Source organism: Zootoca vivipara, chromosome 1 (assembly GCF_965207765.1).
Source record: "Zootoca vivipara chromosome 1, rZooViv2.hap1.1, whole genome shotgun sequence".
Taxonomy (NCBI): domain Eukaryota; kingdom Metazoa; phylum Chordata; class Lepidosauria; order Squamata; family Lacertidae; genus Zootoca; species Zootoca vivipara.
Window position 1 is genome coordinate 129,271,999 of NC_142582.1, and position 15,316 is coordinate 129,287,314.

A 15,316-nucleotide genomic window follows, 5' to 3' on the forward strand; every position below is an offset into this window, starting at 1 on the left:
TTTGTGTGTGTGTGTTTTCTCCACCCATCCTCCTGGAGCAAGCTTTCGTGCAGCTGACTCTTGTTTCCCTAAGGTAAAGGTAAAGGGACCCCTGACCATTAGGTTGAGTCGTGACCGACTCTGGGGTTGCGGCGCTCATCTCGCATTATTGGCCGAGGGAGCCGGTGTACAGCTTCCAGGTCATGTGGCCAGCAGGACTAGGCCGCTACTGGCGAACCAGAGCAGCACACGGAAACACCATTTACCTTCCGTCGGAGCGGTACCTATTTATCTACTTGCACTTTGATGTGCTTTTGAACTGCTAGATTGGCAGGAGCTGGGACCCAGCAACGGGAGCTCACCCCATCGTGCGGATTCAAACCGCCGACCTTCTGATCGGCAAGCCCTGGGCCAGGCATCCCCAAACTGCGGTCCTAGCTAACAGGACCAGTGGTCGGGGATGATGGGAATTGTAGTCCAAAACATCTGGAGGGCCGAAGTTTGGGGGTGCCTGCCCTAGGCTCAATGGTTTAACCCACTACGCCACCCATGTCCCAAAGCTTACACCATAATAAATTGGATACAGACTTTGCTTTTCCTGCACAGATTAACACTTCTACCCCTCTGGAAGTTCCCCCCTTTTTGGGGTCTTTTTTGTGTTCTTGGGCCTACTTTGCCATATCTTGGCAAATCTTGAAGTGAAATCTTGCACCTCTGTATCGGATGAAATGGCCTTGAGTCCTCAAAAGCTTACACCACAGTCCATTTGTTAGTCTTTTAGGTACCAGAAAACACTTCCTTTATATCAAGCAGTACTATCTTTTTCACTTGCTCACTGCCAAAGTCCCTCATAGTGATCTCTGCCTGCTGACAGTCTCCTCAGAGTTACCTGAGGTGGGATCTTTTGGATTGAGGCAACCATTGTTGTAACCATCCTTTTCTCGCTAAGTTGGGTGGCCATGTGGCCTGCTTTACAAATGGAAATCCTTGATTTTAAGGCATCCTCTGGTCAAAGTCCAGTTTAAAGATAAAGAATAGTTTAAATATAAAGAAGATCACCTGATCAACTTCCTGGCTAGGGTGAGATGTCTTGTGTTTCTGCGTATATCATAACATTTCCATATGTGCACCTATGTATAAATTAGCATGTGCAAATCAGTGTTCTCTTCCTTTTTTAAAAAAAAATATTTTTATTTGATTTTACAACCATATATATCCACATTTAAAGATTCCTCCGAATCTCTGGACTTCCCACCCTCCCCTTCCTGATCCTATTGTTAACCTTTTCTACTGCATCTTTTTCAGTACATATTTTATATAACTCCTTTATCTCCATAGTACTTGCTACATTACAAGTGTTACTGCAATTCTGCTGATGTTTTCATCTGCTTACAGTGGTCTCCAAGATAAATTATAAAAATTTTCCCATTCTTTATTGAAGTTTTGGTCTTCTTGGTTCCTGAGCTTTCTGGTCGGTTTTGCCATTTCAGTGTAGTCCAACAGTTTGAATAAATAAAAAAATTGTCCAGTAGCATCTTAGAGACCAACTGAGTTCGTTCTGGGTTTGTTCTGAAGAAGTGTGCATGCACACAAAAGCTTATACCAAGAACAAACTTAGTTGGTCTCTAAGGTGCTACTGGACAATATTTTTTTTTAATTTATTTTGACAGCATAAAACCAACACGGCTACCTACCTGAATCCAACAGTTTGATTTGCCATTCTTCTCTGGTAGAGACTTTATCTTCTTTCCATCTCTGAACTAGTAACATCCGTGCGGCTGTCATTGCGTACATAAAAAGTCTTTGCTCCCTTGGAAAATCAGCACCTACAATTCCTAATAGAAAACCCTATGTTTTTTAAATACCATATTTTTCGCTTCATAATGTGCACTTTTTTCCTCCTAAAAAGTAAGAGGAAATGTCTGTGCATGTTATGGAGCGAATGCGTGGTCCCTGGAGCCGAATTGCCCAGGGGCAAAAAGCAGATCATGCTTTTTTTTTTAAGAAAGAGCTAAAGGATAACAAGAGGGTGTTTAAAGGAAGCCCCTCAACAGCTGATTGCAAGATATTGGGGAGGGAGATAAGGGACGCTAGCTCCCTTCCCAGCCTGCCCCCTTGCCCCGCCCTCCATTGTTGAATGTTCTGCAGAGGGAGGCTGTTTGTTTCCCCAGCACATGTGACTGGCTGATTAGATTATCTGTCTGGAAACTGTAGTAATGGCTCCCTTTCCTTTCCTAAAGAAGCTGCAGAACTGTGAGTTGAACCCCATAAAAACAGATTTTTTTCTCTTTGCAAAGCAAGCTCAACAACTTTGAGCTGATCCTCAAAAGTGGAGCTTTCCCCCTTTGCAAAAAAGCTGCACAACTGTGAGCTGCTCCCCCCCCAAAAAACGGGGCTTTCCCCTTCTAAAAATTATGGTCCACGGTATATAAAAGTTAGTTTAAATATATTTTTCACTTCATTATATATCATTTCCCAGAATGCTTTTATTACCTTAGAAGACCACCACATATGGTAAAAGGTACCTTCTTTTTCTTTGCATTTCCAGCAGATATTTGTACCTGTCTCTTTTCACAGCGCTCCTTTTCCTCTCTATCTGGTAGTGTAAGTGGCCAAGATGCCCTTGAGGGGACTAGCATCCCCCATCTTTGCTGGCATGCCCACTCTCCAAGGAGGCAGATCATCTTCTCCCCTTCACTCAGTACTCAGGGTCTCGGTGAAGACTGCACAGCAGAGAAGGCCTTGTGCCCTGATAGCTCAGCCAAAGCACAAGCACTGTCTGCGGTATTAATGTTGATCGCCCAATATAACGCCAGTCTCCCTGTAAGGCACAGACAAACCAAGACATCTGTCCTTGCTAAAGTCTAGTCTATAACTGGTTCCTGGTCCGTTAAGTGGAAATAAACCGAGCCTTTCAGGAGCCGAGATGGAGTGGAAGGCCTCTCTAACACCCTTAAGGGAAGGGTCGTAGCTCAGTAGTAAAGGAAAGGTAAAGGACCCCTGGACAGTTAAGTCCAGGCAAAGGCGACTATGGGGTTGCACACTCATCTTGCTTTCAGGCCGAGGGAGCCGGTGTTTGTCCACAGACAGGTTTCCGGGTCATGTGGCCAGCAGGACTAAACCACTTCTGGTGCAACAGAACACCGTGACGGAAACCAGAACACATGGAAACACCATTTACCTTCCCGCCACAGTGGTACCTATTTATCTACTTGCACTGGTGTGCTTTCAAACTGCCAGCTTGGCAGGAGCTGGGACAAAGCAACGGGAGCTCACCCCGTCGCGGGGATTCAAACCGCCGACCTTCTGATCAGCAAGCCCAAGAGGGTTTATGGTTTTAAACCACAGTGCTCCATCTGAAGCCCTGGAAAGCTACTGCCAAGACCATGAAGACCTTGCCAAGCTAAATGTGCCAATGGCATAACTTGGTAGAACGCACCTTCCTATGTTCTCTACCACAGATTAAAGTGGAAGTCCAGCTTGATGGTCTGTTAGTTTTGAAAAGGACACGGCCTCTGTGCTTGGATTCTGCCAACCTGACATGCCACATGTTTAATGCTTTGCGGGTGTCCTCCACTCTTTTACTTCTGTTGAAGTGCTCTGGGAGACAGTCACTCTTCCAACCCTACTGCAGCTTTAGCTGGCTACCTGCTCTTCCAAGACCTCCTCGTCATCACCTTCAAAGATCTCCAGAGGAACAGAGAAAAACCAGGCAAAGCAAGGCCACTTCCTTACCATACACTCAAAGCAAATGGCTGGGAACTAGTTTGTGAAGGGTACTGGGAATTGTAGCTCAGTGAGGGGTGCAAACTACAGCTCCCAGCACTTGGGAGGGAGCCATGTTCTTGAAATAATTATTATTATTATTTATACCCCACCCATCTGGCTGGGTTTCCCCAGCCACTCTGAGCAGCTTCCAACAAAATATTAAAGTACAATAATGCATCAAATATTAAAATCTTTCCCTAAACGGCTGCCTGTTTATGGTGTGGATGTGACCCGACAAAGCCTCTCCTTGTTTTCCAGGAGGCCATGTCCAAAATTATCCTGCCACTGAGATGCATGATTGAGATTATATATATATATATATATATATATATATATATATATATATATACATATACATATACAGTGGTGCCTCGCTTAACGAATGCCCTGCTTAACGAAATTTCCGCTTAACGAAAGGATTTATCGAGCGGAGGTTGCCTCGCTAGACGAATTCGTTTTATGAAAAATTCGTCTAACGAATCGCGGTTTCCCATAGGAATGCATTGAAATTCAATTAATGCGTTCCTATGTGCTGGAGGAGAACCTTGAGAGTCCTATGGACTGCAAGAAGATCAAACCTATCCATTCTTAAGGAAATCAGCCCTGAGTGCTCCCTGGAAGGACAGATCGTGAAGCTGAGGCTCCAATACTTTGGCCACCTCATGAGAAGAGAAGGATCCTTGGAAAAGACCCTGATGTTGGGAAAGATTGAGGGCACTAGGAGAAGGGGACGACAGAGGACGAGATGGTTGGACAGTGTTCTCGAAGCTACGAACATGAGTTTGACCAAACTGCGGGAGGCAGTGCAAGACAGGAGTGCCTGGCGTGCTATGGTCCATGGGGTCACGAAGAGTCGGACACGACTAAACGACTAAACAACAACAACAAATGGGCAAAAAAAAAAATTCAAAAAAAATTCAATGCATTCCTATGGGATTCGCTAGACGAATTTTTCGTTATAAGAAAAGACCCATGGAACGAATTAAATTCGTCTAGCGAGGCACCACTGTGTGTATGTGTGTGTGTGTGTGTGTGTGTGTGTGTGTATGTATATATATATATATACACACACATACACACACATACACACACACATATACATATACGCACACACACACACACACACACACACACACTTTCTGAGTTTATACATTTCACTGATTTTATACATTTCACTAACTTTACAATAATTTTATCTGGAAATATTCAACAAACCCTTTCCATTCTTTTATTTTAAAAATTGTTATCTTGATTTCTTATTCTCCTGCTAAGTTTCGCCATTTCTGCATATTCCATAAGTTTTGGTTTCCATTCTTACTTTGCTGGGACTTCTGCTTCTTTCCATTTGGGGGCAATTAACATTCTTGCCGCTGTAGTAGCGTACATGAACATACATGAGATGCATGCTTTATACCCAACCGCATTAGCAAATGTCCATGAACCAGCATCTGAGCAGACACGTTTTTTTCCACAGACAAGCTATTTTCATGCCTGTTTTAACTATTTGGCTCCCCATGGAGAAATGTTGGAGGTTGTTGCAATGATGTAAAGAGGCTCATTAAACTACAATTCCCAGGCTACAATGGGGAAAGTTGCGCCTTTTGAAGGCAGTTTAATTTCGAAGCCTTTATATGACTCAAGTTCTTGTCGCACACCGTCAAATGGAAGTCAGGTGTTATAGTATGACCAGCACAGCTTTGCTTGAGTAAGCCTGTGAGATTCTCCTGCATATATATATACCAACAGATCTAGAGAGCAGTCAGGAGAGATCTCCCAGTGAGCAGCTGCTCAGGCTTCCTTAGACCACCTGATTCCCTTTTCTCCAATTAAGGCGGTTTCTTAATTCAACTCACCTGTAGTCATCTACTCCCAGCACCACCAAACCGTTGACCTGCTCTTCTGTGGAATAGGGAAGCATGGATGAGGATTTATCCCTGGAAAACTACCTGGACCAGTGTACAAGCCAGGTAAAATGGAGGATACTGGGGCTTAATCCATTTTGAAAGGGCAACTGTTTTCCCCGCTAGTATTGCCAGAGAGTCAAATAATGCCTGCAGGCCCTCAGTAAAAGGCGGATATCCGCTTTTTACTGTGGAACTAGCAAAACTCACAGTCACAAGTTGAGCAAGTGTGTTGTTTCCACATTTATTTTGATGGATTCTGGTCATATTATTTCTGTACTGCTCCTATTGCTTAGCATTTAGGAACATAGGAAGGTGCTTTACAGTGAATCAGCCTATTGATCTATGTGGTCAACACTGGTAGCAGGGTTTAAGGTAGGAATTTGTCCCAGTCCCAGGTGGGATTGTGTGAGGGTACGAGAATTTTGGGACATACTATACAACGAACTTTAAAAGATCTTTAATTTATCCTTTAAAAAAAAAACAACCTGAAGGCTTTCTGTTAGGCATTATGTCAACTGAAATCCAAAAAAAAAACTTTAGAACTATCTTTATGTATGCAACCGCAGCGGCCAGAATTGTGGTAGCAGAAAATTGGAAAGGTGACTTAATTCCTACAAAGTTTGACTGGCAGGTGAAGATAATAGAATACCTGGAACTGGCAAAAAAAATGACTGGGAGAATAAGAAGAAACTCAAATCAGAAACGGAGCAAAGAATGGACAATATTGAAATAATATTTAAAACAATACTGTGAAAATGCAAATCTCCTGACAGATATAGATTGAATCTTGAATATTAAAGAGAATTATAAATGTAAAAATTGTTCCTGATGTAATAGATATAATAGGAAGTGTGTGTGTAGGTTAAGAATATTTAGAAAGCACAAGGAGGTGATTCGGAAGTCAAAAATATGTGTGATGTTAGATGATCAGTGTTGTCATTGTGGTATTGTTTTTTTCTGTTTGTGCTGTATGTTTTGCAATAATAATAATAATAATAATAATAATAATAATAATAAGGAGTTTGTCCCAGTCCCCCATCAGGGATTGGACCTGGGACCTTTGGCATTCAAAGTATGTGCTGCACCAACTGAGCTATGAACACGGCTAAGTAAGGTGGGCAAATCTAATTATTCCCAAATTGCAGATAGCGAGCTGAGGCTGAGTGTTGTTGGACCTTCTAAGAAGGGGAAGTGTCAGAGGTTGTTACGGCTACTCTTGAGTAACGACTTTCCACATACTTGTCTTTAAAAGAGTCTTTATTGGTGCACGTTATTTACAGTGTAGTGAGCTGTCGGTTTCATGTCCGTTTTTCCGCCTCAGAATCCAGCACTGCCCCTTTTCGCGACTTTGACCAACATAAAAGTCTCGGGACAGCAAATCTCCTCCCCTTTCTCCTCCTCCTTAATTCTGGTGCCGGGGGAAAGGGTCTGCGCTCCGTCTTTTCCCTCTCCCCCCTTTCCGTCTCTCTCTCTTCCCGCCTGTGGAGCAGGGGCTCTCCCACGCTGCCGGAGACCTGTCTCTCTCTGCCCGCTTCCTGACTAGCCCCTTCAGACCCTGCACTTTCATGGCTGCTTGGGGACGAACTGCTCCTGATGATAGGGGGAGGTTCTCTGTAATCTCTCCCCCTTACAGGAAGTGTGCCGGAATGTGTGGGGCAGCACTTGCTTTGACACAACGCCATTTAACCTCCTTGCAATCAAATTGGAATAAATGCCCAGAAACCGGTTACCTGGGGAGTGCCTTTACATGGTGCAGTAGCTGTGGGTTCTATGCAGTAAACATGGCCCTGTGAGGAAAAAGCCATGGCATTGCTAGAATTGTGGTCCTCTGTTGGTGCAGAATATTTTGAACGTATTATTTGGGGGGATCTGGCATAGAGAAAGGGTTTCCCCGCTCCTAACACTAGAACCCACGGACCTCAAGTGAAGCTGGATGGTGGGGAAATTCAGGACAGATCAAAGAAAATATGCAGTGCGCAGTTAAACTATGGAACTCACTGCCACAGGAGGCAGTGATGGCCACCAATCTGAAAGAGAATTGGACAAATTCATAGCGGAGAGGGCTTTGGGCAACTGCTAGCTGCAATGGCTATGATCTGCCTCCAGAGTTGGAGGCAGCAATGCTTCTGAATCCCAGTTGCTGGAACCCACAGGAGGGGAGAGTTTCTCTTGTGCTCAGATCCTGCTTGCTGGTTTCCCACAGGCAAGCCACTGGATGCTGGACTAGATGGGCCATTGGCCTGATCCAGCAGGTTCTTCTTATGTCCTATTAATGCAGAAGTGTGATGACTGTTTTTTCTCTCTCCCATGTTGTGAAAGGATAACTTTCCACCAACCAGCCCTCAAGTTTCTGCTCCCATGAGTCCCTTTGCGGCAGACTTGCCTTCTTCCTCCTACCCGGGTACATCGTTTCATTCTCCGCCCGACCAGACCCACAACTTCTCGATTGACCTCAGCTTCCTGCCGGATTATTTAAGCCCGGATAACAAAAATGAGGGCCGTGGCACGGTATTGGGAGAGCAGCACAGCTCTCAGTCAGGATCACAAGACAGTGGCATCTTCCTGAATGGTAGTGGCCTGTCCCAAGAGAGCGATGAAAATGCTACTCAACCATTGCCCGATGCTTCTGGGATGCACGATGCCTCTGGGACTTGTCTTCCCATGAACCCGATGACTCCTATGACCTCTGCTTCAGAAGGTTCTTCAGGCATCGTTCCACAGTTGCAGTAGGTTCATTCCTGTTATAACACCTTGAAGCTTGGGTGACTTAGATTGAAAAGGTCTCTTACAGTTTGTAGAGTTCAAAGGCTTTATTTATGCAGGAACTGTTTACGGGATGAGTAGAGATAGGAGAGAAATAGCAAGCATCTCGTCTGGAGAGAACAGCAGACAACAAATGGCTCAGCTTTTAAGGGGCGGAGTTAACTTAAACACAGAGGCTTACCAACAAGTTCTGGTTAGATTTCTACACAAACAATGCCCCCTGGTGGGTTAAAGTTATATGTGTATTAAGTACAAAATCAATAGATGGAAATATGGTTGCTTTTATCCAGCAAATCATTGATTGTTTTTTCAATTATTATTTTTCTCTGTTTTTGGTTGTTCTTATTTTTATCTGCAAGCCACCTTTTGTCCCCGTCAGGGAAAAAGGCAGGGTATTACTATTACTATTACTGCTGTTGCTAAGCAATGGCAACATGTTCTCTTCGCTCTTGTTTGCTTCACTTTAACTCTCAGGTACTTCAAATCTATGTTTAACATGTGTGTTGGACATGCTTTGAATATATCGTGTGAATGTGCCCAAAATAGCAAGGTCAAATTTATGCAATCCCAACAGATGTTGGTTGATTTCCCTGAACCAATTCCATCTATAAAGAAGAAGAAGAAGAAGAAGAAGAAGAAGAAGAAGAAGAAGAAGAAGAAGAAGAAGAAGAAGAAGAAGAAGAAGAAGAAGAAGAAGAGTAGGATGGACATTCAATTTATGGCTCAGTACTGAAAGGAATAACAGATTTGCTGTGATGCATCCCATGAACTTTTCCACGCCACTTCTGAGCACTTTTGTCAATCTGTTGCATCCCCTCGTTTCTCCCTTGTTCTCCTAGGAATATAGTGGCCACTGTAAACTTGGCTTGTAAGCTGGATCTCAAGAACATAGCCCTTCAAGCTAGGAATGCAGAATTCAATCCAAAGGTAAGCCCCAGGGAAGCTGTTTGGTGCCATTCATCTGAGCACTGGCGGAGGAAGAAGAGTGGGGGGGGGAGCACACCGCCCCCGGCAGCGCAATCCCAGTAGGGTGCCATCGCGGCTGCCTCCCCTCCACGCCCCTGCGGGTGGTGCCCCCTGCCCCCAGGACGTGTACCAGCCCCCCCGCCTGCTCTCCGCCCCGCCCCACCCTGCCCCCCAGTGCCAGAGTATGAATCTCCGCTACTGCATCTGAAAAATTCTGATTGGGCTCAGACTTGGTGGACTCTAGAGATGGAGGTGCTGGCGTAGCTCAGTCCGTAAGGCATGAGACTCTTAATCTCAGGGTCATGGGTTCGAACCCTACGTTGAGCTAAAGATTTCTGCACTGCAGAAGGTTGGAGTACATGACCCTCATGGTCTCTTCCAATTCTACAATTCTAGAATGTTGAACTATGACTTTGAGAGACCACGATTCGAATCCCCACCCAGCCATGAAGCTCATTGGGTGACCTTGGGCCAGTCACTATCTCTCAGCCTAACCTACCCCACAAGTTTGTTGTGAGGATGAACTGGGGAGGAGGAGAACCTTGTACACAGCCTTGAACTCATTGGTAGAAGAGGTGGCATATAAATGTAATAATAGAAAGGGCTTGTGGAAAACAGGTCTTGTAGGTTCCTCCATTGCAAGAGTCTCAGAAATAATAAGGATGAGCATGCATAGAGTGTACCTGTCTGGTCAAATCTCTGTATTTCAGAAGATACTGCCAGAGGCACTTGTCTAAAACGGATTCACAAGGTAGTAATCTGGTTTTCCCCCGAACTGTAGAGGTTTGCTGCTGTGATCATGCGAATTCGAGAACCAAGGACAACAGCCCTCATATTTAGTTCCGGCAAAATGGTCTGCACAGGAGCAAAAAGGTAGGACTTTACTATGAACCCAGAATAAAAGCGGCACTGACATGGCGGGAAGGATTGGGCTTTCTGCGAATCTTAGCTTTCTTTCCCTCCTTCCTTTTAAATACGTTTTGCCTAGACATGTGACTCGCAATGTAAGGCTTGGAAGTGCTGTGGGCGATGCAAGTGAAATACTGGAGGCCGGGTTGCGATTAGTAGGATACACAATGGTTAGAGAGTGGGGCTTTTCACTGCCCACATAGTTCTCTGCCCCTCCCAAAGGATACAAAAAGCCTGTAATAAATGGTTGAAAGTCAGCACATACGGATTTGTTTGATTTAAATAATGTTTACATTGTACATTTCACAGAAGAAAATGGAGGCATGCTTGCAGCACGCCAATTCTCAGGCCCCAGTTATAACTTTCCAAGCGCTCTTAACAAGTACAAAGAAATAGGGTCTATCCTGACAGATAAATAAATGGGAACTACGGGTGGGAAACATTACCCCACAGAGTAGCTGAAAAAGGCTCCCAGAGCATATTACAAATATCACTAACAAGCCTGTCTCTGTCCTCAGGCCCACAATATAGAGGAAATGAGCCAAAAGGAAAAGAGATTGGGGTGTGGGTTATTGATATTGTGCATTTGGAAGCAGTAGGGTGAATAAAAACGACCCTTCTTGAAATAAAAATTCTCCAGTCCAAAAATACGGTTCAAAAGCTTTACTAACAGAACTTGTTGCAAAAACAGAGTTGCAACAATGTTACACCCAAATTATTGCATAGTATCGTATGCTTGTCCACGCATAGGTTAAACATCTTAGAAACATGAAATTACTTCACCCAGAGCTGAAAACGAAGCTCTGCCTCTTCCACAGCCTCTATGATACTCTGAGGCTGCGTTCCTGGAGAGAATCAATTACACACCTTTCTCTCTGGCTGCTTCCAGGGAGAAAGCAAAGACCAACTCACACAAAATGGAGATTTGCAACCAAATACCTTTCTCATGTGATCTAAGTTAAAACTCCATATGAGAGCTTGCAGAGAGACATTCTTAAGTTAATTATCATCTGATCTGTCAGGCTCTCTGTTCCTCTTGCTTAGCTTCGATGGAATTTTCCAACGTTGCAGCAATACACATATAGAGTTTTCCATTTTGGCGTACAATTACACTTAAAGGGGAGCAGGGAGCAAACTCAGGCTACTAGACCAGCTGGGATGAGAAATGGCTCAAGGAGAGAAGTCAAAAGTTTCAGCCTCTCAGCAGAGTCAGTAGGGTGGCCCTGCCTCCCTTGGTTCCCTCTGCAGCAGCCTGATGGAAGGTTGCTGTCCAATGACAGCTGTTGGAGGGAAAGCCTGATAGAGCTGGCTTCTCAGCCAAGCAGATAATGTTCCTGCTTGCCTTCTGCTGTAACCTGATGAAATCATTGCCAAGCACAGACCAACCTATAGCCCTCCTCAAACCTTTGGTGGCCGGATTTCTTCCCCACACCACCCACCCCTTTTTGGTGTTGTGTGAACTTGCAGTGAAGAGCAGTCGCGGCTGGCAGCCAGGAAGTACGCCCGTGTGGTGCAGAAGCTTGGGTTCCCTGCTAAGTTCCTGGATTTCAAAATACAGAACATGGTGGGCAGCTGCGATGTGAGATTTCCCATCCGACTCGAAGGCCTGGTTCTCACACATCAGCAGTTCAGTAGGTATGTCCATCCATGCCGCTGTTGGAATGAAAGAGAAAACAGAACATTTGCTCTTCCTGTTTGGGAGGAGATGCTGTAAATAGCTTGTGGGTGTTGCAAACCGGGGAGTACTTTGCCCTTGGCGCATGATCACGTTCTAGTCCTCTGCTGTTTTACGCTGCTTGTGAATGGAGGGTTCGTATCATTGTGGTGTCCAGTGGATTTGGAGTAAGCGGTCATATGAACATAGCCTGTTGTTGACATTGTATCCTCTTACATACAGTGGAACCTCGGGTTGCGGACGTAATCCGTTCGGAGGCCCATCCGCACCCCGCAGTGTTCGCAACCTGCAGCACAGCGTCTGCACACATGTGACACAATTTGGCGCATCTGAGCATGCACAAAGTGTGATTTAGTGCTTCTGCGCATGCGTGAGTGGCAAAACCCAGAAGTAACCCTTTCCAGTACTTCCAGGTTTACCAAGGTCCACAACCTGAAAACACGTAACCCGAAGCGTTTGTAACCCGAGGTACCACTGTAATTCCACACGGATGCTTTCTGGCTCTGCTAACCTGGACTACCTGTGTACCTCATGACCTTTTCAGAAGCTGCTTCCTCCCTTTTGCTTTGGAAAAAGGGTAGACGCTTTCTTGATATCTCACCCCCCCCTTCTGATGCATTAAACCCCAAAGTCACATAAAACCCTCCCATTAGTCACATACAATGTCAAATGGCTTTCTAACTTCATGTATTTAAATTCTTTCTTAAACAGCTATGAACCAGAACTGTTTCCTGGCCTCATTTATCGAATGGTCAAACCACGGATTGTATTGCTTATTTTTGTGTCTGGAAAAGTTGTATTAACTGGTAAGTGTATACAGCACAAACTATTATTGACCTAGGAGTTTGCATGTGAAGGGAGGTAGGAGAGAGGCTATAGGCACAGTCTGTTGAAAACATCTCCTGTGTGAGCCCTGTTGAAACGTATAGGAGCTGTAAAATGGGACACCTTACATTTGTTCTACTAAAACATTTCTGTGTGACAGTCAGTGCGATCCTATACCTATCTATTCAGACATCCCACTGAATTCAGAGGGGCTTATGCATAGGTTAGTGGTTCATTTTATTTTTTTATGCTTGGAATGCATTGCTTGTGGAAGTTTATGCAGGAAAGAGAGAGAGCCCAATTGCTGAGCTATACACCCAGATCAGTGTAGTGTGATGATCTCGGTTTACTGACGTGTGAAATGCGAAAAGCATTTTAAGCATCACTTCTGCCCTAAAGCTCTAAGGAAGAAAAGAATTTAAGGTCCTTTTATGAAGCCTGCAAAAATATTACAAGATACATAATGGTGATAGGATAAGTTTGTGTGTGTTTGTGTGTGTGTGTGTGTGTGTATGTGTGTGTGTGAACCACCACATGTGAGAAGTGGGAAACGGGATAGCTGATTTGGAGAATGTGTGAACAGTGTAAATTCTTAACACAAAAACTATTGATTTCTCATTGAAATGGATAACTGGCAGGTTTAAGAAAAACAAACCCAATCAGAACACACTGGTGGCGACTAGGGAAAATAAATGTGAGGTAGATTTGTCTCTGTTCATGCCAGGTGCAAGATGCTGAGCTAGAAAAACAGCTTTTCCAAACTGACAGGGTAATTAACATTGTTGTTGTTTAGTCGTTTAGTCGTGTCTGACTCTTCGTTACCTCCTGAACCAGAGCATGCCAGGCACTCCTGTCTTCTACTGCCTCCCACAGTTTGGTCAAACTCATGTCCGTAGCTTCGAGAACACTGTCCAAGCATCTCATCCTCTGTCGTCCCCTTCTCCTTGTGCCCTCAATCTTTCCCAACATCAGGGTCTTTCCCAGGGAGTCTTCTCTTCTCATGAGGTGGCCAAAGTATTGGAGCCTCAGCTTCAGGATCTGTCCTTCCAGTGAGCACTCAGGGCTGATTTCCTTCAGAATGGATAGGTTTGATCTTCTTGCAGTCCATGGGACTCTCGAGAGTCTCCTCCAGCACCATTAACATATAAGACAGGAACTGACAAGGAAGGAAGGTGTCATCTACTATGGTAGGCTTTTCAACCAGTCTAATGGAGATGATCGAAAATCATCCCACTCTGATAATGGAGTTCAAAAGGCCTGTGCTATTGAAAATTTCCCCCCATTTTCCCCTTTAACTTTACCCTCCTGGCAGAGAACATTTTTAGGGCATTGCTTCCAACTGTCCTGCCACTTCTGCCTCTCTTTCCCACGCACACCAGCATTTCTTTTCTTTTCTTCTTAATCATTCTTTTAATATCACAGAATAAAACATTATTTCACACATTAAAATTACAATAAATTGATTTAAGAATAATCTATACAGAGAAAAAGAAAAAGGAAAAAAGATCAAAGAAGATCAAAAGTAAATATATTACCGCATAACTATACCAAAACGGAAAAAAACAATAAAAGATTCTTTATATGCTTCCACCACCTTCTACACAGAAGTATTGTCACACCAGCATTTCTTATGAATGTTATTAATGCTCATTTCAAAACCATTTTTCCTAGGTGCCAAATACCGTTCTGAAATATATGAAGCATTTGAAAACATCTATCCGATCCTGAAGGTCTTTAAGAAAGCTTCTTAATTTTTTTCTGATAAATTGTATAGTTTAGGTGAGTTTTAGCATCAAGTACAAAATTCTTAAACACAAATTGACTGTTGACAGTCAAATACCGCTTCTGTTACAGTTTGACGCCGTCAATCTGTTTCATCATATTCTTCTTCTTGTGAATTCCTTGCAGAAAAGGCTATGGATTTTGAACAGTGTTAAATGTGATAAAAGAGATATGAAATATAAAAACTAGTTCTGTAAGAATGATTTAGGGAACGGGTTAGCATCTTGGAATACTGTTGAAATCGAAATGTTCACCGTTTTTAAAATGTATTTTTGTCTAAAATAAAGATAAACCACACTATTAAAGTACTGGGTTGTTTTTTAATTATCCGTTAGTCTTAGAGGAGACCCATTCAACTGGAAGGCCTGGTTCCAGCGCATCAGCATAGCTGCCAAGTTATCCCTTTTTAAAAGGGATTTTCCCTTATGCTGAATAGGCTTCCTCGCGAGAAAAGGGAAAACTTGGCAGCTATGCATCAGCAGTTCAGTAGGTCGTCTTTTTTGTGTGTGTGATCCCTCATAGCCGAGTATGTTTCTCTTCCATGAACACAGTCTTAAATATATCTGTCCACACCACTGTTGCAAGGAAGGAGGCAGGGAAAGAGAAAACGGAGCATTTACTCCTGTAAAGGAGAAGCAGAGGTGCGTGTGATTATTAGCACATTGCTGACAACGTTGGCTGGGGAACTATATGAGTGCAGATGTCAGAGAATGGCTGCCTTTTGGTTTTCCTATTGTTCCTGTAA

At 43.9% G+C, this 15,316-nt stretch overlaps 1 protein-coding gene across 1 annotated transcript; it reads left to right on the forward strand.

Moving 5' to 3' along the window:
- Positions 1-7,819: 7,819 nt before the first annotated feature.
- Positions 7,820-14,858, forward strand: TBPL2 (TATA-box binding protein like 2). The gene is made up of 6 exons (XM_035141061.2): positions 7,820-8,377; positions 9,254-9,341; positions 10,162-10,253; positions 11,757-11,924; positions 12,676-12,770; positions 14,461-14,858. The coding sequence occupies exons 1-6, from the start codon at positions 8,010-8,012 to the stop codon at positions 14,538-14,540; spliced, it is 891 nt and encodes a 296-aa protein (XP_034996952.2). The 5' UTR covers positions 7,820-8,009; the 3' UTR covers positions 14,541-14,858.
- The last annotated feature ends 458 nt before the right edge of the window (positions 14,859-15,316 follow it).